At 46.9% G+C, this 25,866-nt stretch overlaps 2 protein-coding genes across 6 annotated transcripts in view; one reads left to right on the forward strand and one right to left on the reverse strand.

Moving 5' to 3' along the window:
- The window catches only part of ADCY4 (adenylate cyclase 4), a 64,423-nt gene extending 50,295 nt beyond the window's left edge, over window positions 1-14,128 (forward strand). For 3 of the 4 annotated variants that reach the window (XM_048518043.1, XM_048518042.1, XM_048518041.1), the window contains exons 20-26: window positions 2,018-2,102; window positions 4,305-4,463; window positions 5,275-5,424; window positions 6,730-6,837; window positions 9,198-9,312; window positions 10,949-11,073; window positions 12,271-14,128. In XM_048518043.1, coding sequence (XP_048374000.1) covers window positions 2,018-2,102; window positions 4,305-4,463; window positions 5,275-5,424; window positions 6,730-6,837; window positions 9,198-9,312; window positions 10,949-11,073; window positions 12,271-12,423 — 895 coding nt within the window. In that variant the 3' untranslated portion in view covers window positions 12,424-14,128. The remainder of the gene's footprint in view (window positions 1-2,017; window positions 2,103-4,304; window positions 4,464-5,274; window positions 5,425-6,729; window positions 6,838-9,197; window positions 9,313-10,948; window positions 11,074-12,270) is intronic. The other variant, XM_048518044.1, reaches the window with a different exon arrangement.
- A 2,763-nt stretch (window positions 14,129-16,891) lies between these two features.
- LTB4R (leukotriene B4 receptor) lies at window positions 16,892-24,281 on the reverse strand. 2 transcript variants are annotated; one of them, XM_048517846.1, is made up of 3 exons: window positions 24,158-24,281; window positions 22,644-22,716; window positions 16,892-18,697 (listed from the first exon to the last, which is right to left on the reverse strand). In XM_048517846.1, the coding sequence occupies exon 3, from the start codon at window positions 18,691-18,693 to the stop codon at window positions 17,593-17,595; it is 1,101 nt and encodes a 366-aa protein (XP_048373803.1). In that variant the 5' UTR covers window positions 18,694-18,697; window positions 22,644-22,716; window positions 24,158-24,281; the 3' UTR covers window positions 16,892-17,592. The 2 variants fall into 2 exon arrangements, with proteins under 2 accessions (XP_048373803.1, XP_048373802.1); XM_048517845.1 differs by lacking the exon at window positions 22,644-22,716 and having other exon boundaries at window positions 24,158-24,274.
- Window positions 24,282-25,866: the final 1,585 nt, after the last annotated feature.

The raw sequence follows: 25,866 nt of genomic DNA on the forward strand, positions 1-25,866 counted from the left end.
TTCTTCTTCTTCGCCTCCTCCTCCTCCTCCTCCTCCTCCTCCTTCTTCTCCTTCTTCTCCTTGTTCTTCTTCTCCTTCTCCTCCTTCTCCTCCTTCTCCTCCTCCTCCTCCTCCTCCTCCTCCTTCTCCTCCTCCTTCTTTTCTTCTCCTCCTCCTCCTCCTCCTTCTGCAAGATGTGTTGATGAATCCAGTTTGTTTTTGAAAAAGAAAAATAGCAATAACTATTAGCCATAATTGCCAAATGGAACCTCCATGTTTTGAGGCAGTATACCTGTAGAGAAACAACAAGGAGGGATAGCTAGTGCCTTCATGCCCTGCTTGTGGGCCGCCATATGGGTGGGAAACAAGCTGGTGGCTTATTTATTTCGCCAAGGAAAATAGGGGCACTCTTTTGTTGACACAGCAGTTAGGGTTCAAATAGACCCCGATTCAGATCCCGACTCTGCTTTGAAACACATGGACATCTCTTTGGGCCAATCTTCCAGCAATTTCACAAGGCTGTTGTGAGAATAAATTGGAGGCGGGAAACCTCTGGGCTTCTCGGAAGGGAGGCAAGATAAAAATGGAATACCCTAGTTGATAACACCCTTGTATTCATATTGTGTGTTTGTGTGGGGTGGGTGGGTGGGTATTTTCCCAACCATTGTTACACATTGCTGTGCGGTGTACTTGTTTCATCTGCAATATCTTATCTAGCATCGGCTTCTGAAACAGGATGCGTCAGTAAGCTAACCATATTGTTTTAAAAAGTTTAATGATAGAACATCTGCGTTACAATCCTTTTCAGGGTTGTTCAGGTCAATTTGCCTCAGCTGGCTTTCTCACAGGGATGCTCATAAAATGCCCAAAACCCTTTGTCAAAATGTCATGGCTGGGTCGGCAATTTTGAGGCAGGATAATAGCACGCGCAAACTCAGGCCACACTCAGAGGTGGGATCCAGCAGGTTCTCACAGGTTCCCGAGAGTAGGTGTGTGCCGAGAGGGGGTGACTAATGGGTGATTTTGCCACGTGATTTTTGCCTTAGTTACGCCCCTCCTCTCAGCAGTAGCGCGCAGAACTTGAAGCAGTCTAGCAGGAGGTGCACCGGCGTGCGTGGCAGCCTGCGCCTGCATGCATTCGTTTCCTGCCCAAGGACCAGCGCAGCGGCTGCGTCCCTGCCACAGCCCTGCCCAGGAATGCCCTGCCCCCAGAATGCATGGCCACGGCCCCGTCGTGCCTCACCCAGCCCCATTGGCGCTACGCCACAGTTTGAATCCCACCACCATGGGAACCTGTTACTAAAAATTTTGGATCCCACCACTGGCCACACTTTTAAAAGGTGTCCCTTTGGAATTAGAGGGGAACGTTTTAATTTTGAATTAGATCTTTGAATTAGAGGGGCATGCTTTGTTTTCGAGTCTTGCAGTAAGCGTCTTGGGGCCAAAGTCTTCAGTGGTTCTAGCACGAAAACCTCTTTTGGGCCTGATAGACTATGACCCCTTCCGCACATGCAGAATAATGCACTTTCAATCCACTTTCACAATTGTTTGCAAGTGGATTTTGCTATTCCGCACTGTAAAATCCAGCTGCAAAGTGCATGGAAAGTGGATTGAAAGTGCGTTATTCTGCGTGTGCAGAAGAGACCTTTGCAAGGATGACCGTGGCTGATCTGCATAATCAGAAAACCGTCTGCAAAATTTGCAAATTGAATGACCGTCCACATCCCCACCCTGGGACATGGACAATATATACTCCACTAAAACATTCCCTTCTCCCTGGACACAGTGTGTAGCAGACTTCTCTCGGTGATACACCTCTGAAGATGCCGGCCGCAGATGCAGGCAAAACGTTAGGAGCAAGATCTACCAAACCACGGCCACACAGCCTGGAAAACCCACTACAACCAGTTGAATCTGGTTGTGAAAGCCTTCAACAATACGTCGAATGACCTGTATTTGTGCAGAAAGCAGTCTTGAGGATTTGTTTGGAGGAAAAGCCATGGGTGATGTTTTATTTCCGTTCATTCCCTGTCCGTAGGCCCAGTGTGCTGAAAGAACCCAAGATGATGGGAGCCATCTCTTTCTTTGTCTTCTTCTTCACGCTTTTGGCGTTGGCTAGGCAGGTAAATCGGTTTTTGATTCCGTGGCCGGGGCTGCTCACAAAAAGGCCCCGCGTCAGTTTCGAGAAGCAGTTTTCTTTCTTTTTTTTTTGACGATTGCATCGATCTTTTTTAAAAAGAGCCAGTTTTCTTTACAACCCAAAAGAGACAAGGGAAAAATCACCCAGTAACAGAACGTTCCCCAATCTTAGACTCTGCACACCAAAATCCTTGCTTTTGTTTTTTTCTGAGTATGTGCTCTCCTCCCCCAGTCTCATTGGAAGAGCATGTAATGTAAAAGGTCTCAGATTGAATTCTTGGCCTCTGAAGTTTATAGGGTCTTGTCCAGCGGGACTGAGAGAGAACTTGGCTTGAGATTCCGCAGAATTGCTGCTGCCAATCCGTTTTTGGGCTAAATGGATCATTTGTCACAACACAAGCCTTTATTGGCATATAAAACAGGAGAAAATTTTAAAACAAAACAAGGTTAAGAAATACAGTTAAAATTACTAATTTCCAGTATAAAATTTGCAACCGTTTCACAAAAGAGCACATCAGAGCTGTTCAGGAGATTGGGTCTCTTATAACACTCATGCCACTGAGAACATTGCAAGAAAATGGAATTCCTGTGTTTCCTGCGTATCTTATTGTATTTAGGGCATAGAAACAAAGAATGGTCAAGTGTTTCAACCGTAGTCATATCACAGGAACAAACTCTTTTAGAATGTTCCATATTCTTAAATCTTCCCTCTCCAGCAGAGCTACAGTTGATAGGCAGCACATTACATCCTTCTTTGCAGTAGCCAAGGCTCTCCTCTGGGTGGGATTAATCAGCAGACGAAGATATGCTGCCATAATTCCTCGCTCGCATGGGATTAATAATGTAGTCGGAGAACAGGTTGTCTTGGCAGCACGAGTCAAATTATGAAAATCAAGATCCAGGATCATTTGTCTAAGTTAGAATGATGTATTTCCTTGTACCCACTGGCCTTGATGCACAGAGCATGCTCCTTCGATAGCCTCCCTGGGAATCCCCCCTCTCAGTACGCAACAGCATGCATGTTGCATCTATCTCATGGTGCATGGAGCAGAACCGGATTCTGCACAAAGAGCAGAACCAGACTTGCACAAAGAGCAGGCTTGCAGAAAGAGCAGGCCCGGACTTACAGAACCGGACTTGCACAAAGACAAAATCTGGCAATGTTACCCAAGTTTTCAGCTTCAAGGCTTGCCAGAAGAAAAGAGGTATGCCATTGCTCCATTTTTGTGGATGATGGGTACAATAAATATATGTTGGAGTTTATTTTAGAAGGGAAAGGGCAGCAGTACGTGTCTAACCATTTCAGTTTCCCCAGGCGCACAAAGACATAAGTGCTCCTGAAATGGCACACCGTGGCACCCTTGACCTTTCAGACAGAACAGAATACAAATGTCAACCTCCAACTACACACACACACACACACACACACACACACAGTTTTTAATGTCTTTAAGACCTGAGATCTGTGAAAGAACGTGACAGTAGTTGCACTTTTTAAAAAGTGATAAATGCTTCAGGAGAAGATTTATGCCGATCTAAAAATTGATTGACTGACAGATGAAGAGTCAATCGAAGCCAAATGGGTAGAATCATAGAGTTGGTAGAGACCACAAGGGCCATCAAGTCCAACCTCCCAAACCCTCAAAAAACACATGCACACGCCCTCAAAAGCACACACAGTTAAAGATTTATCTTGAAGGATGACCCCACAAAAACAGAACTCACCTTTTGCTCTCTGGGAGCAGCAGTGGCGTAGTGGTTAAGAGCAGGTGCATTCTAATCTGGAGGAACCGGGTTTGATTCCCCGCTCTGCCGCTTGAGCTGTGGAGGCTTATCTGGGGAATTCAGATTAGCCTGTGCACTCCCACACGCGCCAGCTGGGCGTGACCTTGCTACAGTTTCCTCACAGCGTTCTTCGAGAGACTCTCTCAGCCCCAATCTAAGCACTTCAAGCAGGGTGTGGTGCTTTGTTGCTTGGGGGGAAGGGCAAGGAGATTGTCAGCCCCTTTGAGTCTCCTTACAGGAGAGAAAGGGGGGATATAAACCCAAACTCTTCTTCTTCTCTTCTTCTGTTCTTCTCCCTTCTGCTGCCTGTCAGCGATTACGGCGTGATATTGCCTAGAAATGTGAGGGAGAAGAAATGATTGTTGGGGTATTATTATTACTGCTGTTTTCCTTCTTCTCAGAATGAGTATTATTGCCGCCTGGATTTCCTCTGGAAAAAGAAGTTCAAGAAAGAGCGCGAGGAGATTGAGACCATGGAGAATCTCAACCGTGTGTTGCTGGAGAATGTGCTGCCGGCCCATGTTGCGCAGCTGTTCATTGGCCAGAGCGTACGCAACGAGGTGAGCCGTGCTTCCTGCCAGGCTTGGCAGGTCTCTTCCTATAGCTATCCAATATAAAGCCGTGGTGCGACCGCACTTGGAGTACCGTGTTCAGTTCTGGTCGCCGCATCTCAAAAAGGATATCGAGGAGATAGAAAAAGTGCAGAGAAGGGCAACGAGGATGATTGAGGGACTGGAGCACCTTCCCTATGAGGAGAGGCTGCAGCGTTTGGGACTCTTTAGTTTGGAGAGGAGGCGGCTGAGGGGGGATATGATCGAAGTCTACAAAATTATGCATGGGGTAGAAAATGTTGACAGAGAGAAATTTTCCTCTCTTTCTCACAATACTAGAACCAGGGGGCATCCATTGGAAATGCTGGGGGGAAGAATTAGGACTAATAAAAGGAAACACTTCTTCACGCGACATGTGATCGGTGTTTGGAATTATGCTGCCACAGGAGGTGGTGTTGCCCACTCACCTGGATAGCTTTAAAAGGGGCTTGGACAGATTTATGGAGGAGAAATCGATCTATGGCTACCAATCTTGATCCTCCTTGATCTGAGATTGCAAAGGCCTTAACAGTCCAGGTGCTCGGGAGCAACAGCCACAGAAGGCCATTGCTTTCACATCCTGCATGTGAGCTCCCAAAGGCACCTGGGGGGCCACTGCGAGTAGCAGAGAGCTGGACTAGATGGACTCTGGTCTGATCCAGCTGGCTTGTTCTTATGTTCTTAATATTTGGGTTTTCCAAGCATGGACTTCTTCAGTATGGAATTGTAGGTGCTGTCATATCCACACAGACCTGATCATCTCTCCCCATTTTTTTGCTAGCAGGACCTGTACCATCAGTCCTGCGAATGCGCCTGCGTGCTTTTTGCCTCCATCCCGGACTTCAAAGAGTTTTACTCTGAATCCAACGTCAACCGAGAAGGGCTGGAATGCCTGCGACTTCTCAACGAGATCATTGCTGACTTTGATGAGGTACGTTGTGGCGAACCTCCAACGGGCAGGTGGTGTCCCACCTAAAAGAAGACCTGGCCTCCCTACTTATGAATGAACGGTGTCCCCTGTCCACTGGTTTTCTGGCTCAGGAAGTTGCAGAGGCAACACAGGAAGTCATCATAAAAATTACAACAGTTCTCAGAGATTTGGGCTCTTTCAGATGCTTTGAAGTCTTTCAGAAGAATAGGTCTGTCGCTCGTGGAGCCAATTGGTTGGGTGCTATTCTCAGTGATTAAAGGAGCTGGATTGATTTCCATGAGGTCTTCTAGTCCTTGTGCCCACATCTTACCAGCTGAGACACCTAAAGGTGTCACTCGTAGCACCTTACTTGAGTGTAAATCAAGCTCATAGTCAACAAGTAGCTCGTTGCAAGTTGCTTGGTTTTACATTGGCTCAGTTTTATTCAAGGGGTTAGGTGTTGGTGTGCTATCAAAGTTGGATCATAGTTTGAATGGTCTTTCCTGAGATCCTGTAGATCAAGAACAGTAGGTTGTTCAGAGCGTGGGGAGTTTATGGATTTGCTTCTGATGGAACATGTTGCAGCCAGGAAAGTCATCTTGAACACCCATGTTCCAAGCCAGCATATCTTAGGCTCATTCCACACATGCAGAATAATACACTTTCAAATTGCTTTCAGTGCTCTTTGAAGCTGTGCGGAATAGCAAAATCCACATGCAAACAGTTGTGAAAATGGTTTGAAAACGCATTATTTGGCATGTGCGGGAGGGGCCTTAGTTTACCAGAAGGTGTCACAGGGCTGGCTGTCAAAATATTTATTTATTTCCTAGTATTTATTTGCTGGTACTGATGTATATTTATTTATTAAAACACCTGGTCTCTTGGTTCAAGGCAGCTTGCAATAATCGGAAAAACATCCCCAGCTAAAATCAAAGATGAAATAGTGAGGCCTGATTCCCTGCACCTTCCATTAAAAGTTGCCTACTGTTCAAACCCCTTCAAAAGTCCTGGCAAACAGGCAGGGCTGAGAGCATCTTCTGAAGATCTCCACGCAGGGTCCCCTCTCACCTATTCTGGGAGCCCATTCCAGTGGTGGAAAAGGCCCAGGTGCTGGTTGGTGCTAGACAGGCCGTCCTAAGTGGTTGGATAGTCAACAGGTATTACCATGGCTGGCATGGTGGTTCCTCAAATAACGTGGAGGTGGTTCTTCAAATAACGTTGGAGACCAAATGCTGGGCTGGATGGGGTTTGTTTTGTTTTTGCTTCGACCCAGAAAAGTTGCTCTGCTTTTGTGGCAGCCGGTATTCCTCGTTCCTCTTTCAACAGCTGCTCCTGAAGCCCAAATTTAGCGGCGTGGAGAAGATCAAAACCATCGGCAGCACGTACATGGCGGCAACTGGCTTAAATGTTGCAGCTGGCCAGGACAGCCAGCAGGTAAGGCCTGCTTCTCTCCCATCTCAAGTCCCCTTGTGGAACTAACGGCCCAATCCAGATTGGGGGCCAGATCTACTTGTGGAGGTGGCATGGGTCTGTGCTATTTATATTTATTTATTTACATTTCAAATTTACTATACCGCCCACCGGCGGTGAGATTCAAAGAATTTAACAACTGGTTGTTTACAAGCACTGTTTTAACAACCGGTTCTGCCGAAGTGGTGCGAACTGGCTGAATCCCACCACTGCCACCCACCCCCGAAGGGCTCTGTGTACAACCTAATGTGTCGGATAAAATACATCGTATTTGCCCCCTCCACTGGTGCAAGGGTGAACTGGATTGGTTTCCCCCTCTCCTCCATATGAAGTCCAACAGCCAATCTCTCTCTCTAAATTTTTGATTTGTTTGGGTTGCAGCCCAACAAAAGGAAACAAGGAAGAGATGGTTCCTTTTGCTTATCCTTTCGATCAGAGCTCTCAGTTTCCATTGCTGTAGGAGGGTAGGATGGCAGCCTTCTCTGTCTTCCCCTCACTGTAGTGTTGACCTTCTCTGTCTTTCGCTCACTGCGTGATTCATTCGCTTTAATACCTCAGATACTTCCCCCACGTTTCCTACAAGGAGCTCCAGACAGTATAGATCAGTGGTGGCGAACCTATGGCACGGGTGCCAGAGGTGGCACTCAGAGCCCTCTCTGTAGGCACGCGCAAACAGAGTCCCCCCCCAACACATCTAGGCTGGCCTGGGCCGCTGGGCTTGATAATTAGCATTAAACCTAAGTCCTAGTTTTGCGGAGGCAGTGTAGGTAACCCTGTTAAGCGCTGTTAAACCCCATTGATTTTCATGCGAAGAACTAAAGTGCAATCCCTTACCTGGGAGTAAGCTTGGTTGCTGGCAATGGGGCTTGCTTCTGAGTAAACCCTCCTAGGGGCGTGATTCACCTGTTGGAAGAGTTGCACGGTTGCTTCAAAGCAAAGCCACCGACTGCCACCAAGCTTACTCCCGAGTAATGCACACCTCGGAGCCAACCGTTTTTTATAAACTAAAACCTCAGTATTCAGGTTAAATTGCTGTGTTGGCACTTTGCTATAAATATGTGGGCTTTGGGTTGCAATTTGGGCACTCGGTCTCGAAAAGGTTCACCATCACTGGTCTAGATCTTCTTCCTTCCTCTCTTTGAGAGCCACAACGATCAGTAAATTAAACTGAAGAAGCAATTGATTGTTCTAAATCACCCAGTCGGTTTAATGGTAGATTCCAGGTTTGAAGACGGGTCTCCCCCGTCTTCCGGACCTTTTTTGTTGTGGAATGCTCCACCTGGGTCCTAGTTCCTGTTCAGCCCTGCACCTTCCCATCCATTTGGAAGTTTGAAAGTAAAAATACATTTTGGTATAAATGCTCTTGTATCAAAGTACCATGTTCAACAATGCACAACATAATGTTTTTTTCAACAAAGGCAGCACATAAAAATGAATGACAATCCTCATATTTGTTTGGGACTATATTTTAATATGGAAGCATACAATTTTCTCAATGACTGCACCTCAACTGACCAAACTAACATCTATAGCCCCAGAATAATTCACCTTCAATCTACTTTTCATGCACTTTGTAGCTGGATTTTGCTGTGCAGAATAGCAAAATCCACTTGCAAACAATTGTGAAAGTGGATTGAAAGTGGATTATTCTGCACGTGTCTACATGTGAAACAGAGTGTAACCATTTTACCATGCCAGCTCTTCAACCCAAGAAGTTTCAAGTGGAGATCACTACACAAGATTACCAAGGCCAAAGAGGGTCACAGCATCTTGCTACAGATACTAATTTTCCACCCCTAAACATTTCTAGTACGGTGTTTCCCCGAAAATAAGACAGTGTCTTTTATTAATTTTTGTGCCCAAAGATGCGCTATGTCTTATTTTCAGGAGATGTCTTAATTTTCCGCTCCACAGCTGCATGCTCTGGTGTTCTGTTCGACGGGCATGCTTCCAAACAAAAACTTTGCTATGTCTTACTTTCGGGGGATACTTTATATTTAGCACGTCAGCAAAACCTCTACTACGTCTTATTCTCCAGGGATGTCTTATTTTCAGGGAAACAGGGTAGTAATCACAGATCTAATCGAGATGGCTATGTGGGAATTTCTTGAGTACTGTTTGTTTTTTTTAAGCTACTTATGTGAGTAGCATCAATACAGATTTTTGGTCATTGGAGATATTTTTGCAATTATTTTATGGGCAATTTAGCATTCAAACATTTGGATTATTTTCGTGTTTCTGTTTTCCCTTGGCATAGATGAGTATGTTTTTGTTTGTTGATTTTGGTTTGCACTGATGCATGCATTGGTGGGCGATCCCTACAGGAAGTGGAGAGGAGCTACGCCCACTTGGGAATCATGGTGGAGTTTGCCTTGGCGTTGGCAGCCAAACTAGACATCATCAACAAACACTCTTTCAATAGTTTCAAGCTTCGTGTGGGTGAGTATGAGTAAGAACCAAATGTGAACGAAGTCTTTTCTGATTCAAATCATACTTTAGCTATGAATGTCTGGTGCAGGCCGGATTAAGTTCAAGATAGCATAATTTGATATTGGGTACGGCTAGTCCTCCTCTTTTTTTGCATCTTGTAAAGCTTTAAATCTTATTCTTGATCTTTTGCTGCTCCAAATAAATGTGTTAATATGTGCCATGCATTCAAAGCTTTTTCTTGTGTGTGTGTGTGTGTGTGTGTGTGTATATATATATATACACACACATACATATACATACATACATACATACATACATACATACATACATACATACATACATACATATATATATATGTATTGCAGGCAGCACCTGTGGCAGGAAGGGGAAAGATAAGAAAATAAAGAGAGCAAATATGATAGATGCATTAATCTGTTTCCTTGTCTTTTTAACATCTGAGGATTCCTCTAATAACTTGAGGATTCCTCTAATACACACACACATATATACATATACATATACACATATACACACACATATACACACACACACACATATATACACACACACACACATACATATACATATACACATATACATATATATACACGCATATATACATATACATATAAGAACATAAGAACATAAGAACAAGCCAGCTGGATCAGACCAGAGTCCATCTAGTCCAGCTCTCTGCTACTCGCAGTGGCCCACCAGGTGCCTTTGGGAGTTCACATGTAGGATGTGAAAGCAATGGCCTTCTGCGGCTGTTGCTCCCGAGCACCTGGACTGTTAAGGCATTTGCAATCTCAGATCAAAGAGGATCAAGATTGGTAGCCATAAATTGACTTCTCCTCCATAAATCTGTCCAAGCCCCTTTTAAAGCTATCCAGGTTAGTGGCCATCACCACCTCCTGTGGCAGCATATTCCAAACATTAATCACACGTTGCGTGAAGAAGTGTTTCCTTTTATTAGTTCTAATTCTTCCCCCCAGCATTTTCAATGTATGCCCCCTGGTTCTAGTATTGTGAGAAAGAGAGAAAAATTTCTCTCTGTCAACATTTTCTACCCCAGGCATAATTTTATAGACTTCAATCATATCCCCCCTCAGACGTCTCCTCTCCAAACTAAAGAGTCCCAAACGCTGCAGCCTTTCCTCATAAGGAAGGTGCTCCAGTCCCTCAATCATCCTCGTTGCCCTTCTCTGTACTTTTTCTATCTCTTAGATATCTGTTTTGAGATGTGGCGACCAGAACTGAACACAGTACATATACACGCATATATACATATACATATACACACATACACACACACACACACACACACACACACATATACACACACACATATATATGGGCAACATTTGAAGCCAAAAATTCAGGTTGGGCAAGACATTCATTTCAATACTGGCAGCAGAGGCGTAGCTGCAATTGGGACATCTGGGACGGCTCGCCCCGGGCGCCACCATCTCGGTCACATGTCGGGGTGGGGCCTTTCAGAGCAGGGAGGGGGCAGGAGGGAGTGCATGGGCAGTTCATGCCCCGGGCACAGTCCTCCCTCCCTTTGTCACTGACTGGCAGTTTTTCGTTACTAGGATAATTTAAGTTTAGACCGCCTTTGCAGATCTCCTGATATCTTTTCCAGGTATAAACCACGGGCCAGTTGTGGCTGGAGTGATAGGAGCGCAGAAACCCCAATACGATATATGGGGGAACACGGTGAATGTTGCCAGCAGGATGGAAAGCACTGGGGTGTTGGGGAAGATACAGGTAGGGTGCTTTAAAATATGTCTCTGACCAGATGCGCTATTTTCCACGCAGCCTTTTCCTAGGATTTCCATTTCTGAACCCACTAACAGGATTTGAGATTATAGGACAGGGGTGGCCAGCCTATGGCGCTCCAGATGTTCATGGACTACAATTCCCATCAGCCCCTGCCAGCATGGCCATTTGACCATGCTGGCAGGGGCTGATGGGAATTGTAGTCCAGGAACATTTGGAGCGCCATAGGTTAGCCACCCGGAAAGTGCTGTTAAGCTGCAGTTCTGGTCACCACATCTCAAAAAGGATATCGAAGAGATAGAAAAAGTGCAGAGAAGGGCAACGAGGATGATTGAGGGACTGGAGCACCTTCCTTATGAGGAGAGGCTGCAGCGTTTGGGACTCTTTAGTTTGGAGAGGAGCCGTCTGAGGGGGGATATGATTGAAGTCTATAAAATTATGCATGGGGTAGAAAATGTTGACAGAGAGAAATTTTTCTCTCTTTCTTACAATACTAGAACCAGGGGGCATCTATTGAAAATGCTGGGGGGAAGAATTAGGACTAATAAAAGGAAACACTTCTTCACGCAACGTGTGATTGGTGTTTGGAATATGCTGCCACAGGAGGTGGTGATGGTCACTAACCTAGATAGCTTTAAAAAGGGCTTGGACAGATTTATGGAGGAGAAGTCGATCTATGGCTACCAATCTTGATCCTCCTTGATCTCAGATTGCAAATGCCTTAGCAAACCAGGTGCTCAGGAGCAGCAGCAGCAGCAGAAGGCCATTGCTTTCACATCCTGCCTGTGAGCTCCCAAAGGCACCTGGTGGGCCACTGCGAGTAGCAGAATGCTGGACTAGATGGACTCTGGTCTGATCCAGCAGGCTAGTTCTTATGTTCTTATGTTCTTAACCTCTAGCGAGCTTGTAGAGTTTTCAAAACAAGAGAAAACTGTTGGTTTTCCATTGTGCACCTCTCCATAGCAACTCTGAACTTATTTGGTGGTCTCCCAATCAAGTACTAATCAGGGCCATGTATTCTTAGCTTCTGAGATCTGACCAATTGGGCTAGCCTGGGCCATGCAGGGTTAAAATAAGAGTATTATAAACATGTCCCAATTTTCACCTGGGGAAGGATGGAAGGTTTGCCAGATGACAGCTCAGATTATCAACAAGCCAAGAAATTAATCTGTCTTCTTCTTGTAGGTCACAGAAGAAACAGCCAAAGCCTTGGAGACTGTGGGTTACCCTTGTTCCCTTCGTGGGATTATAAAGGTGAAGGGCAAAGGTCAACTAAGAACATACTTTGTCTGTACAGAGACTGCTCGATCTGGTCCACAAGCTCCTCTGCTGAGCTGAGTCCCTGAGAATGAAACCTTGACAAACAGTAGATTCTCGAGGAATTGCTGCAGTCCTTTCCTCCCACCACTTGGGGCAGTAGAGAGGCTCGATCCTGACAGAACCTCTCTGGTTCTTGATTCCACACACATCTTTGTGCTCTGGTTCTCATGAGCTGTCAAAAGGACTGGGCCTGCAAGAATGGACTGAATGCAGAAGATCGCCTTAAGAGAGTGGGGGAAGAGAGATCTCTGCGAGCTTGCCCCACCCATAAAACTGTGTGAGCAAGAGGAAACAGCTGACTATTAATTTGCCTGTTTTGAGAGAGGTCCTCCTTCTGCCCCCACTGCAAACAGCAGCCCCTCTGGGTTTTCTGGATGGAACTTGCCTCTACATCACCTACCCAAGGAACTTCAGGGGTGCTAAACAGGGTTTTGGTCTGGTCCAGAAGAGCTCTCTGGTCAAGATCCTCACACGGATCTTGCTTGATCCTACTCAGAAGAATGCTTGTCCATTCAACAGTGATTCCTCTAAGCTGCCCTACTTGATCATCTTCATTGCCTCTTCATCAGTGCCACGAACCTCTGCCTCGCCATCCTCAGCAGCTGTATCTTGATGCCTGGACCCCCCTCCCCTTCTCATCTGCTGGGCAACTGTATAATGATGGGGTGCTGTGTGGTTTCCGGGCTGTATGGCCGTGTTCTAGCAGCATTCTCTCCTGACGTTTCGCCTGCATCTGTGGCTGGCATCTTCAGGCAATACATTGTATAATGATGTCTTGGAATCTTCACAAGTTCTCAAACTCTCGATAGAAGAGCTAGGTAGAGCTGGGCATTGTTTGGCGATGTTACCTGCCGCCGGCGTCTAAACACAGATGTCCTGTATTGAGCAAGATATTTGGGGAGACTGTTGTGAGTCCTAAGGTAGTGCTGACCCAATGAAGTTTAAGCTTTCGTCATTGGCAGGAATTGGGTGCATATGGTTGTGCATATATAACACCCATCTGGTTTGATCTCGGTATTGCCTTGCGTTGGAGCTCAAAGCACAAAAAATGTTGCTTCTTGAGCCATTTCTATCTAGGCCAGTTCCTTCCTGTACTCCCCCTTCCTCTTTTGATTGTGGTTTGAGAGTTTGCAGTCCCACCAAACACCATCCTGGAAGACTCCAGACCACAACTGAGGTGACTAAACGCTGGAGGCGAAGAATCGCGATGCTAATCTGTTGTGCTCTCGATCGGTAGGCTTGAGCTCTCATCTAGGTCAATTAAGATTGGGAGACCGGAACAAGCTCAGGAGAACATTATATAGAATGAGGCCTTGGCCTTCGTATCTGGATTTTTCTGTTAAAAAAAAATACTGGAAAGATCTTCTGTGACCCCAGAGAGCTGTTGTTGGATTGAAGAGGCGTAACTCACCCCCTCCCTTGTATCTAAGGCCCTTTCCGCAGGGGCCAAAAACAGCGTCCTAGGGACGGCAAAAGCTGTTCGCATAGCGCCGTCCTCGCTCCCCCCCAGCAGCGCGAAGCCACCATTTTCTCACCTCGCTCCGTGAGCGAGGTTGTTGCGAAGGGACGGCTTCCCGTCGGCGCGGTGCGAACTGCACCACAGGGAAGCCGCCCCTTTCCCCATTGCTCCCACTCACTTGCCTCTCCAGCGTCGTTCTGGAGGACTGCAGGGACCTGCCTCCAGGGGTCGGAGGGCAATGTGGGCGGGTCCCTGCAGCCCTCCAGAACGACGCTGGAGAGGCAAGGAAGTGGGGGAGTGGGGGAGGGCGACCGTGCGGAGCCGCCTGTCATGCAAGCAGTCCCTACACCTCCACCGGCATAAATTATGCCGGTGGAGAAGCCCTGCCGCCGCCTTGCGGAAAGGGCCTAAGTTACCAGCAGGGGTGTACTGCCCAGGGGGCGTACTGCCCAGGGGGACATATGGGGTCAAATGTCCCAGGGCTGCAGCCGTTTTGTCACGTGAGGGTGGAAAATCACCCCCACACCCCTCTTCCTTCCCCCCAGGTCCATACACTTACCTGGCACAAAAAAATATTGTTTTGCTGTTGTGGGGGAGGGCAGCCGCCCATCGGGCGGGGTGTGTGTGGGAAAACTCAGATTTTGCATTGGGCTACATTTTCCCTAGATATGCCTCTGGTTACTAGTGTATTTAAATTACATTTGGGGTTGGATTGGACCTGTTTTTCTGTTTAAGAAAAAAGGCCAGGGGGGTATCCCTGTCAAAGGGGCTGTGCTGGAGATGACTGGACCGGTCTGGACAAAATCCATGTTGTACCGGGATTCTAGTCAGGAGGAGAATTGCACAAGACTGAACTTTGGAATTGTTAGAAGTTACTGCAGAGTGGAGATGTTCCCATTGAGTGTTGACATGTTCCATATGGTTCTTCCTAATTAGCTGGCGAAAGTTGTTTCTACAATTTATTAATAGGACGAGGAGGTCCTGGTCTCCTGAAGCCCTAGAGTTCCGATATAAGGAGCGAATTTGACTATTGTGCTCCATGCACTGTCTATCAAACCAAGGTGTTCTCTTTCTGTTTTTGCTGGGATTCCCCACGTTGGTAAGACTGAATTTTAAAAAACTGACTGCATCCAATCCTTTTACTATAACATGGGCTATGTGTGGCCTGCTCGAAATTTTGTGTGGTGTGCCACCTGTCTTGAGTTTCTAGGTTTTTAGAAACTATGGCGTGCACTTCCATAATTCCATCTGGCAACACAAAAGGGGCGAGCATCTTCAGAGACATGCCTGATGATATTTTGTGAGATTACAAGGGATTGTGGGATACAGCATAGCAAAACTGCACATCCACTCACAGATCACCCCTCAGACCATACCAAATTCTTGCTGGTAAGGAGAAAGTGAAGGATGTTTCCCTGTAAACTTGAAAAAAAACTGGTGTATTTAAATTCTTGCTGGAATAAACAGTGTTATTGAGGCACTTTTTTGTAGATAATGTTTGTGTTTTGTTTTGTTCCACCCAGTGGTGTCGCTACCGCGGGGAGGGGAGGGGACAAACGCCCTGGGCAGGCGCCCGTTTGGTCACTTTGGGGGTGTGTGTGGAAAATTGCCCCACACCCTTCCTCCTTTCCCCCTTGGCCTGGCCCGGCCAGACCATTTTGCCCCGGGCGCCATTTCCCCCCCGCTACGCCTCTGGTTCCATCTTGTAATACCCGTACAATTTTGAGTTTTGAACCAAAGATGGGATGTTAATTTTGTTCTGGTCTGCCTACCTGGATAGCTTTAAAAAGGGCTTGGACAGATTTATGGAGGAGAAGTCGATCTATGGCTACCAATCTTGATCCTCCTTGATCTCAGATTGCAAATGCCTTAGCAGACCAGGTGCTCAGGAGTAGCAGCAGCAGAAGGCCATTGCTTTCACCTCCTGCATGTGAGCTCCCAAAGACACCTGGTGGGCCACTGCGAGTAGCAGAGATGGACTCTGGTCTGATCCAGCAGGCTAGTTCTTATGTTCTTATGTACCCTTGTCTCTTTTGGAGGTGAGATGCATTGCCGGGCAGGGACCACATTTGAGAATGCCAAGGTTCCCGTTGAGTCAGTAGAGAGGTGTTGGTTAGAACTGGGAAAGATTAAGTCAGGCAAACAAACCAGAAAATGGGCAGGACAATCCAAGTGAAACATCGACTTCCACTTATTTATTTTATTATGCTTTGAGCTCCAAGGGCCGTCAACGGATATCACCAACCGTGGCACAGAGTGGACTCAAACCCAGGTCTCCAGGATGCTACTTTGGCACTCTAATCACTACTCGATGCTGACTGTATTTGGAATGCAAGAGCACTGTACATCTATTCTAAAAGGCACGAATCTGAGACCACACTACAGCTCATTCCAGCTGCTCAGAATTATTCTGAATGACTAGATTAATTCCCCCCCCAACTGAAGAGTAAGTGTAGAACCTTTGTGGTTCTTTTTTCCCTTGCCATCTTACGTGACATGCCCTTAAAGAGTCCAGCCATAGATGCGGGTGAAACATTAGCACAAAAACTACCAGACTACGGCCTCCCAGCCTGGAAAACCCACAACAGCCTTCGTTATTCTCTTAGGACAGTGATGGCGAACCTATGGCAGGGGTGCCAGAGGTGGCACTCAGAGCCCTCTCTGTAGGCACACGCAAACAGAGTGCCCCCCCCACACATCTAACCTGGCCTGGGCCGCTGGGCTTGATTATTAGCATTAAACCTAAGACCTAGTTTTGGGGAAGCAGTGTAGGTAACCCTGTTAAACGCTGTTAAACCCCACTGATTTTCATGCAAAGAACTAAAGTGCAATCCTTTACCTGGGAGTAAACTCGGTTGCTGGCAATGGGGCTTGCTTCTGAGTAAACCCTCCTAGGGTCATGATTCACCCGTTGGAAGAGTTGCACGGTTGCTTCAAAGCAAAGCCATCGACTACCACCAAGCTTACTTCTGAGTAACGCACGCCTCGGAGCCGTTGTATTCAGGTTAAATTACCGTGTTGGCACTTAGCGATAAATAAGTGGGTTTTGGGTTGCAATTTGGGTACTCAGTTTCTAAAAGGTTCGCCATCGCTGTCTTAGGACAATGACAATAAATAGGGATGAATGGGCAGGTGTGAATCATTCCGTTGATTTTAATGGGTCTCGTTTTCAGTTTCCAAGATTTCTTGCCTTTCGTTACCGCCAATACTAGGACTTTTCCTCCTGTGTTTCTGAAATTCGACAAGGGGAATGTCTAAAGGGAAGGGTATTCCTAACAACAAAATGTCAAAGAAACACGTCCCATTGAAACAAGCAGAAGCTAAAATGAATATAATCACAGAAATAAACACTGCATAATGTATCATAACAGATATACAGAAAACAAGCCAAAATTTCGAAAGGAAAATGTGTGGCTGCAGTCTAGGAGCTTTTGCTCCTAATGTTTCGTCTGAATCGATGGCTGACCCCCGTAAGGTGGGACATGGAGAGAAACACATCTTGCAGTGTCATGCCTCTGAAGACGCCAGCCATCGATGTGGGCAAAATGTTATCAGCAAAAATTCCCAGACCACGGCCACACAGCCTCGAAAACCCACAACTCTCAGGATCAGAGTATGCTCATTTCAGACAAGGGTAAGTATTGACTGGGTCCGTTGCATGTATATAACAACAAAAGCCACTGTGCTTGATACCAGAGTCTTGGGTGGGCCATACCCACGGAGATCTTTCACGGTGAGTTAAGGGCCTTCAAAACCTCTGCATGTTCTTCATACGTTTCACCAGTTGGGTTGGTAGATTCAGTCAAGTCTGCAGGACTCCCGTTCCCTGCGGGGTCAACCTTGGTTTCCATGTGGCGTTGAGGGTCCCGGGTGGTACCATGCTTGATGCTGGATATTTCTGAAGCAGTTCCTTCAAAGAGCTTGGCCATGAAGCCCAAGCCGGCAGACCGGATGAGGGAACCACCACTGAAGGCGTAAAGGATAGGATTTACGCTACTGCTGAAGAAAGCTAAAGCAACCAACACACGCCTAGCCGCTTTCCCAATGTCTTCTACTCCGGTGGAGCCGCTCCACACAGCGGCTACATCCAGAAGGTTGACCACGTGGTAAGGGAGCCAAAAAACAGCAAAAGCAACCACTATGAGAGCGATGAGGCGGCTCGTGCGGCGTTTTTGGCGAAAACGGGTGTCTCTCAGTCGCTGGCCGATGGTGCAGTAGCAATAGATGATGGTGACAAACGGAAGCAGGAATCCAGTGATGGTTTCAAAAAGATTGTGGAAGACCAGATGTCTGGGTGTGGGGTGGTTAAAGTCACAGCGAGGCTTTTCCCCCTTTTTCTCTGACACCTGCCGGTAGATAAGGACGGGGATGGCCAACAGAAATCCTGCCATCCAAACGCCCAGGACCACGAGCCGTATAGTCTTTTTGCTGCGGATCTTGTGGGACAGGATGGGCTTCGAGACGGCCAAGCAGCGGTCCAAGCTCATGAGCGCAATCAGGAAGACGCTGGCGTACATGCTGACCCCGCAGATGTAGTGGCAAATGCGACAGACGACGTCGCCCAGCTCCCACTCTTTGACGCTTAGCACCCGCAGGAAGACGGGTGCCGTGAACAGCACTATCAAGTCGGCGATGGCCAAATGGAGGATGAGGAGGCAGGTGACCGTCCGCTTGCGGACACGGCAGCCAGCGCTCCACACGACGAAGGCGTTGCCGGGACAGCCCAGAAGAAAAGCCGTCGCGAGCACAGCCAAGCCGATCGATGCCCCCTTCAGAGAGGACTGCCCCGTTACGGGAGATGTGGCATTCCAAGTTGAATTGTCTCCCATCGTTCTGTCAGGAAGCAGAAGGGAGGGCACAGGAAGGTCAACATGGCACTTAGACTTCTGCTTTTCAACCCTCCCCCTTAAAATCTGTATACTTCAACCTTGACATCAGCCTTATTGAGTTCAGTACTATGTAAAGATGCCCTCCGTGCCTTAACCTGTAGATTTGCCAGATCATGGCAGTCTGTGGCAATCTTTATTGCCTGCGACCATGCCTTGCAGCCAGGAAAGACGTGGGAAGGCCCCATGTCATGTGCACTGTGACATCACTTCCAGGGGAAAAAAACACAGAAAAGAAGGCACGCCACTCTAGGAATTGCCGGAAACTCTGTTGTAAACCATTTCCTCCAGTTAGCTCAGGGGAAGTATACCTGGTTCTCCCTTCCCTATTTGATTGTCACATCAGCCCTGTGAGGTAGGTTAGGTTGAGAGCAGTTACTTGGCAACAAAACAAAGGCAGAAGGGGAAGATGGCAACAATCTTCCGTCGCAAGAAGATGTAGGAAAAAGAAAAGGGCATTGGGGCCAACCGTAAGTAGCTTCCATCAACCACTGGCGTTCCATTCTGGGAATGCCGCCATCGGATCCCCTTTGTGTGGAGTAAGCCTGTTTGGGCTATGAGGCAATTGTGTCAGCAGGAGGGCTTTCAAATGACCCTCCTTTCCATAGTTTCCAGCGCCACCTTTGTCGCGCTGTCCCCACCTGTCTCCACATTCTCCCCCCCCCCCCGCAAAATCTGGATCGCACTGTTAATCATACCACTGCAGAAAATTATGAATGAAATAAGCAAAGAGAAAGTATTGCCCTCCAACATTATTACTGTGTATTGTCGAAGGCTTTCACGGCCGGAATCACTGGGGTGCTGTGTGGTTTCCGGGCTGTATGGCCGTGTTCTGGCAGCATTCTCTCCTGACGTTTCGCCTGCATCTGTGGCTGGCATCTTATCTATCTATCTATCTATCTATCTATCTATCTATCTATCTATCTATCTATCTATCTATCTATCTATCTATCTATCTATCTATCTATCTATCTATCTATCTATCTATCTATCTATCTATCTATCTATCTATCTATCTATCTATCTATCTATCTATCTATCTATCTATCTATCTATCTATCTATCTATCTATCTATCTATCTATCTATCTATCTATCTATCTATCTATTTATTTCTGAGGCTTTTATACCGCCCCATCCCCGAAGGGCAAACAAAAGCAACAGTACAAAATAGTTAAAACATTAAAAGCAGCCGTAATTAATAATTATCAGGAAAATGAAAATAAGAGTGGGTCCAACATCCTAATTTCAAAATTCCCTCCCCCCCCCCAGAGGGTGGCATGGGGGCCTCGGTAGATGACCAGTGACCCAGATGTCAGGGTCAAACGAGGACCAAACAAGGAGCCAAACAGGGGGGGGCACCACATCAGCGGCCGGTACCTCCAAAGGCCCGACGGAACAGCTTCAGAGGATCATGAAGATGCCAGCCACAGAGGCAGGCGAAACGTCAGGAGAGAATGCTGCCAGAACACGGCCATACAGCCCAGAAACCACACAGCACCCAAATTATTACTGTGTTGTATAGGGTATCATATGATTTAGGCGAAGATCTATTATGATAATCATCGTTTCATACCATGATATCCCTATTTACTGTTCAAAATGGTTGCTATCCTCTTTTATTGTTTGTTATATTATATAAATAAGAAATACCAAACTTAAATTGGCTGCCAGTGTGTATTGGAACTCTGCCATTAGATACTGGAGAGGGTTTGGGATGCACAGAGATGTAATAGGTCCACTTGAGCCAGCACATGATCTCCAACCAAGAGTCATAGAATCATAGAGTTGGAAAAGACCCCCAAGGGCTATCAAGTCCAACCTCCTGCCATGCAGGAACACATAACCAAAGCACTCCTGACAGATGGCAGAGAAATTGGATTATTGCCACAATTAATGATCGATGCACAAGGGGACAATTGCAATACAAGAGGCATGTGATCACTCCAAACTTGAGGGGAGACCACAACCTTATCAATAACATTAAAATCCTGACAGATGACCATCCAGCCTCGGTTTAAAAAGCTCCAAAGAAGGAGACTCCACCACACTCCAAGGTAGTGCATTCCACTGTCGAACAGCTTACTGTCAGGAAGTTCTTCCTGATGTTAGGGTGGAATCTCTTTTTCTTCACCTTGAACCCATTCCTCCTGGGCCTAGTCTCTGGAGCCGCAGAAAACAAGCTTGCTCCCTCACCAATATTCATTCATTCATTCATTCATTCATTCATTCATTCATTCATTTATTTATTTATTTATTTATAGGCTGTCTCATCCCCGAAGGGCTCGAGGCGGCTCACAACATGACTGTTTCCAGAACAGTAAATCAATATAACATAAAATCTAACTCATTAAAATTCAGCAGCAATTAAAACAATAAATACAGATTAAACAACAAGGTTGTGTAAAAACACACACACAGGCGCCCGGTCTAAAGGCCAAAGGAGAAGGGAGGAGAGGCAGGGCCCAGGATGGAATCAGGGCCCTACCAGGATGGAAAAGGCAGCTTAGTTCTGGTTTCAGTGGGGGGCAATAGAACCGCGGCCAGCCCCTCCAAAAGCCCGGTGGAATAGCTCCATCTTACAGGCCCTGCGGAATTCACCAAGGTCCTGCAGGGCCCGGACAGCTGGAGGTAGAGCATTCCACCAGGCAGGGGCCAGAGCCGTAAAGGCCCTGGCCCGGGTTGAGGCCAGCCGCATATGACATCCCTTCAAACATCTAAACATGGCTATCATGTCACTCTTAACCTTCTCTTCACCAAACTAATCATATGCAGTCCATGTGGCACACTGCACGGTGTACCGGCTGTCAAGCGCATGCAGCTGCCTCATAAGGATTCAGGCAGTTTGCTTCTTGGCTTGAGAACCTTGCTGGGTCACCATAAGTATTGATGGTGCGTTCCACCACCACCTTGTTAATAACATCTCACTGAGCCTCTATTAAGGTCCCAGGACATCTCCACCCCCTACCCTCTGTTGGCAACACAAGGCTGATGGATGAATGCCCGGCAGTTGCCCATCTTCCCTTTGATGTGCTCGTGAATGCTACTTACTAGGGTTGTTGCCAGTTAGAGATGGGCCTGGGACCTGCAGGAGATACCTCATGCAGTGACTCATCTGTTTCCTCCCTTTTTTGCAATGTACAAAAATATAATCGCTCTTCAGAGGGAGATCATATCTGGCGTTCTTTCCGGCAGCAGACTGGCAGCCACTCCAGCCAGTCAGTTCGAGACTGTGGATGATCTTTCTGTCACTGGCTGGGATGGCTCAGTGTGATCCCATTTCAAACCCTGATAGCTTTATGTTCTACTCGTGCTCTGCAACCAGGTGGGGCTTGGAGATCTTCAGAATTTGTAGCTGATCTTCAGACTACAAAGATCAGTAGCCTGGGAGAAAATGGCTGTTTTACAGTAGGCACTCTATGGCAGTTTACAGGTGCATACCCTGTAGAGGGCCCACCTCACCCTAAACCTTGTTGTCACCAGGTTCCACTCACAAACCTTCAGAAGTTCTCCAACCCTAAGGTGATCATCCTAGAGCAGGGGTAGGGAACATGCGGCTCTCCAGATGTTCAGGAACTACAATTCCCATCAGCCCCTACCAGCATGGCCAATTGGCCATGCTGACAGAGGCTGATGGGAATTGTAGTTCCTGAACATCTGGAGAGCCGCAGGTTCCCTACCCCTGGGCTAGATCTTAGTCCTGGGGTCTCTTTAAAAAATGGTTTAGGCCTAGAAAGTGTGATAATTATGGTTTCCTAGAGCATATAGACTAGAGAGTGTTTGTCCCATCATTACTGATATGTAGCGTTTAGAGTACCGCAGTAAAACTGGGATGACCCAGATTCAAATCTCTACTTAGCCATGCAGTTCGAAACCATTTGTTCCGTGACTAACCTGGTGGCCCAACCCACCTCGCAGGGTTGTTGTGAAGGCAGAATGTGCAAATGGAAAGCAAAGTACGAGCTCCCTGCATGAAGGGGGAGACAAAAGTGTCAACAATGAGGGGCAGAACTACACCTGGCCCATCCCTCGTACATGTTTGATGATGTTTAAAGGGTTCCTAGAGCAGGAGGCAAAGTATAAGGGCTGCCCTTCCTCATCCTAGCCAGTGAGTCAATTTGCTTAAAAGCATGAGCAGTTGTGTAGCAGTAATGTGTGTGTGTGTGTGTGTTTAAAGTGGCAACAAGTCAGGCCCCTTCCGCACACGCAAAATAATGCGTTTTCAAACCACTTTCACAACTGTTTGCAAGTGGATTTTGCTATTCCGCACAGCTTCAAGGAGCACTGAAAGCAGTTTGAAAGTGCATTATTCTGCGTGTGCGGAATGAGCCTCAGAGCCAATTTATAGCAATCCCAGCAAGGGGTTTTGAAGCGAATGAGAAGGAGATGGGGTTTGCCATGGTCTTCCTCTGCAGAGCCTCCCCTCCAAGTGCCCACCCTGCTTGGCTTCCAAGACCTGCTAAGTTCTGCTAAGACAGGACTATACCATGTGACCTACCCTCCTATCTACAGGTTAAAAAGGATCGAAGAAGAAGAAGGAGGAGGAGGAGAAGAAGAAGAAAGAGAAGAAGGAGAAGAAGGAGAAGGAGGAGGAGGAGGAGGAGGAGGAGGAGGAGGAGGAGAAGGAGAAGAAGGAGAAGGAGGAGGAGGAGGAGGAGGAGGAGGAGAAGAAGAAGAAGACGGAGAAGGAGAAGGAGAAGAAGAAGAAGGAGAAGGAGAAGGAGAAGGAGAAGAAGGAGAAGAGGAGGAGGAAAAGGAGGAGGAGTTTGGATTTATACCCCACCTTTCTCTCCTGTAAAGAGACTCGAGGTGGTTTACAAGCTCCTTCCCCTCCCTCTCCCCACAACAGACACCTGTTGAAGTTGGTGGGGCTGAGAGAGTTCAGAGAGAACTGTGACTAGCCCAGGGTCAACCAGCAGGAATGCAGGAGTGCGGAAACAAATCTGGTTCACCAGATAAGCCTCTGCCACTCAGGTGAAGGAGTGGGGAATCGAACCCGGTTCTCCAGATTAGAATCCACCTGCTCTTAACCACAGCACCACGCTGGCTCTCCAAAACTTAGCCCATCATAATGGACGTTCCTATTGCAAGTCATAATTGCTGGGTTTGAAAAGTTTGAATCGGCCTCCCCTGATCCCAGCTGTGGTTAGTCAGCGGCAAGTAACAGGTGCGCCAGACCTGCTGAGGAACACTCCTGTTCTTGCAATACCAACCAGAACTGTGTGCAAGCATTAAACAATTGGTTCGGGTCCCAGTCCATCTCGCCAGTCTCTAATCCAGCCCTGCGAAACCCCTTCCTCTTTATTGCTCTCATCGATGTCCCATCAAGGAGACCTGTGAAGAACCCCCCATCCCGGCTGAACCCCCCCCCACATCTTATCATCAGGACCAGCTGTCTTGACACTCACCCTCTCCTCTTGGCTTACAAATCTCTTCGTCTCCAGCCGCAGGTGCACGAGTTCTCCAGCCGCCTGTGTCTCCAGCTTTTTCTCATCTAACTGATCTCCTCACCTTTCTGAGAAGCGACTTTCAGTGGAAGTGGTTGGCTTGTTTATCTTTTTTTTTTCGGCTGTGTCTCCCCCCCCCTTCCCCGCCCCCAGCTCCAAGAGGAAGTTCTTCGAAGTTGCAGAAGAGTTGAGTAACTGGTGGCAAGAAAGGGAGTTGAGTTACCAAGGAGGCCGAGAGTGCAAACTAGGAAAGTCTGGGGTCCGGCAAAGACTCTCCGTTTCGGCACTGAACTGAACAAATGACGTATTTCTGAGGATCTAAGGAGAGTCTTGAAGAAATCTCCCTTTATCTCCTATTTTAGTGGCCTTCAAGGCACAGGGAAGGACCCTCAGGTAGGCTTCAGAGTCCTCATATCAGTGGTGGGATTCAGCCGGTTCGCACCACTTTGGCAGAACTGGTTGTTAAAATGGTCCTTGTAAACAACCAGTTGTTAGATTATTTGAAACTCACCACCAGAACCAGTTGTTAAATTATTTGAATCCACCACATGCAGCTTCCACCAAATGTTTCTCCCTGTCCTTTGGAAGCACCTGGTCACATATGGAGAACCAGTTGTCCTTTCCGCACAAGTCACTTGAAACGTTTCTAAAATGTTCTCAGTCCCCTCCCCCTTATCATGACACATGTCCTCGCTCACCCCCTTGAAACGATTCATGGCTGCCATTATGTGCTTTTTCCTTTTCTGAGGCTCATTCCTTACACACAGAATAATGCACTTTCAAACTGCTTTCAGTGCTCTTTGAAGCTGTGCGGAATGGCAAAATCCACTTGCAAACAGTTGTGAAAGTGGTTTGAAAACACATTATTTTGCATGTGCGGAAGGGGCCTTGATTCGTTGTTGGAAGGAAGCATTGATTCGTTGTTGAATCAATGCTTCCATCTTTCCCAGCTTCTCGCTGCGATTCTCTATACCTCATATAGAGAAAGCCTCAAAGATTGCGCCCCCCAAAAACAAACAAAATGGTAAAAATAAACAGGCCGGGGGGTGGGGATGGAATGAGCTGAGAAAATGGTGCCAAGGAGGACGTTTCGGGACAGCGTAGAGGTGTGGAAAACATAGCAAATAGATCGCATAGCAATTGAAGACGTTTTGAAAACATTTCAACCAAAGAATCGTCGACAAAGGAGATCCCTTGAACATGTTTGAGGCTGGAAATAAAATGTTTTTGGGATGTAAAGGGGGAAAAAACCCAGTGGGAACTCCACAGAGGCAATGTTAGATTTCCTGCCTCAGAACGTTTAATTTGGTTTAGTGGGTCCATAGCTACTATCTGCTGTTAAAAAGAACTGGTTGGGCAATTCCTTTTCAGATCTCATCTACTGGCCCCTGAAAGGTCCTAAGGGTCAGAGCGTTTTTTAAAACATCCCCGGAAGTCTTCATCGTACTGGATGTTACATTAACAAAGAAAAAGGGATGGTGGGGCAGGGTGGAGGAATTAATTTAAAAAAACCCAGCTTGTAATTTGTAGTAACTTGAAACGCAGCAAGTGTTATACAGATGGAATTTGCTGTGATTTTGCCTGAGGTAAATCAACTCTACGACTGCTGCGTTAGGTGTTAGGACAAAGAGAAGAGGAGTTTGGATTTATACCCCACATTTCTCTCCTAT

The sequence above is a fragment of the Sphaerodactylus townsendi genome, linkage group LG15 (genome assembly GCF_021028975.2).
Source record: "Sphaerodactylus townsendi isolate TG3544 linkage group LG15, MPM_Stown_v2.3, whole genome shotgun sequence".
Classification (NCBI taxonomy): Eukaryota; Metazoa; Chordata; class Lepidosauria; order Squamata; family Sphaerodactylidae; genus Sphaerodactylus; species Sphaerodactylus townsendi.

Bases quoted from the DNA above. Each gene is read 5' to 3' on its own strand.
- LTB4R (XM_048517846.1), bottom strand. From the start codon at position 18,693: ATGGGAGACAATTCAACTTGGAATGCCACATCTCCCGTAACGGGGCAG.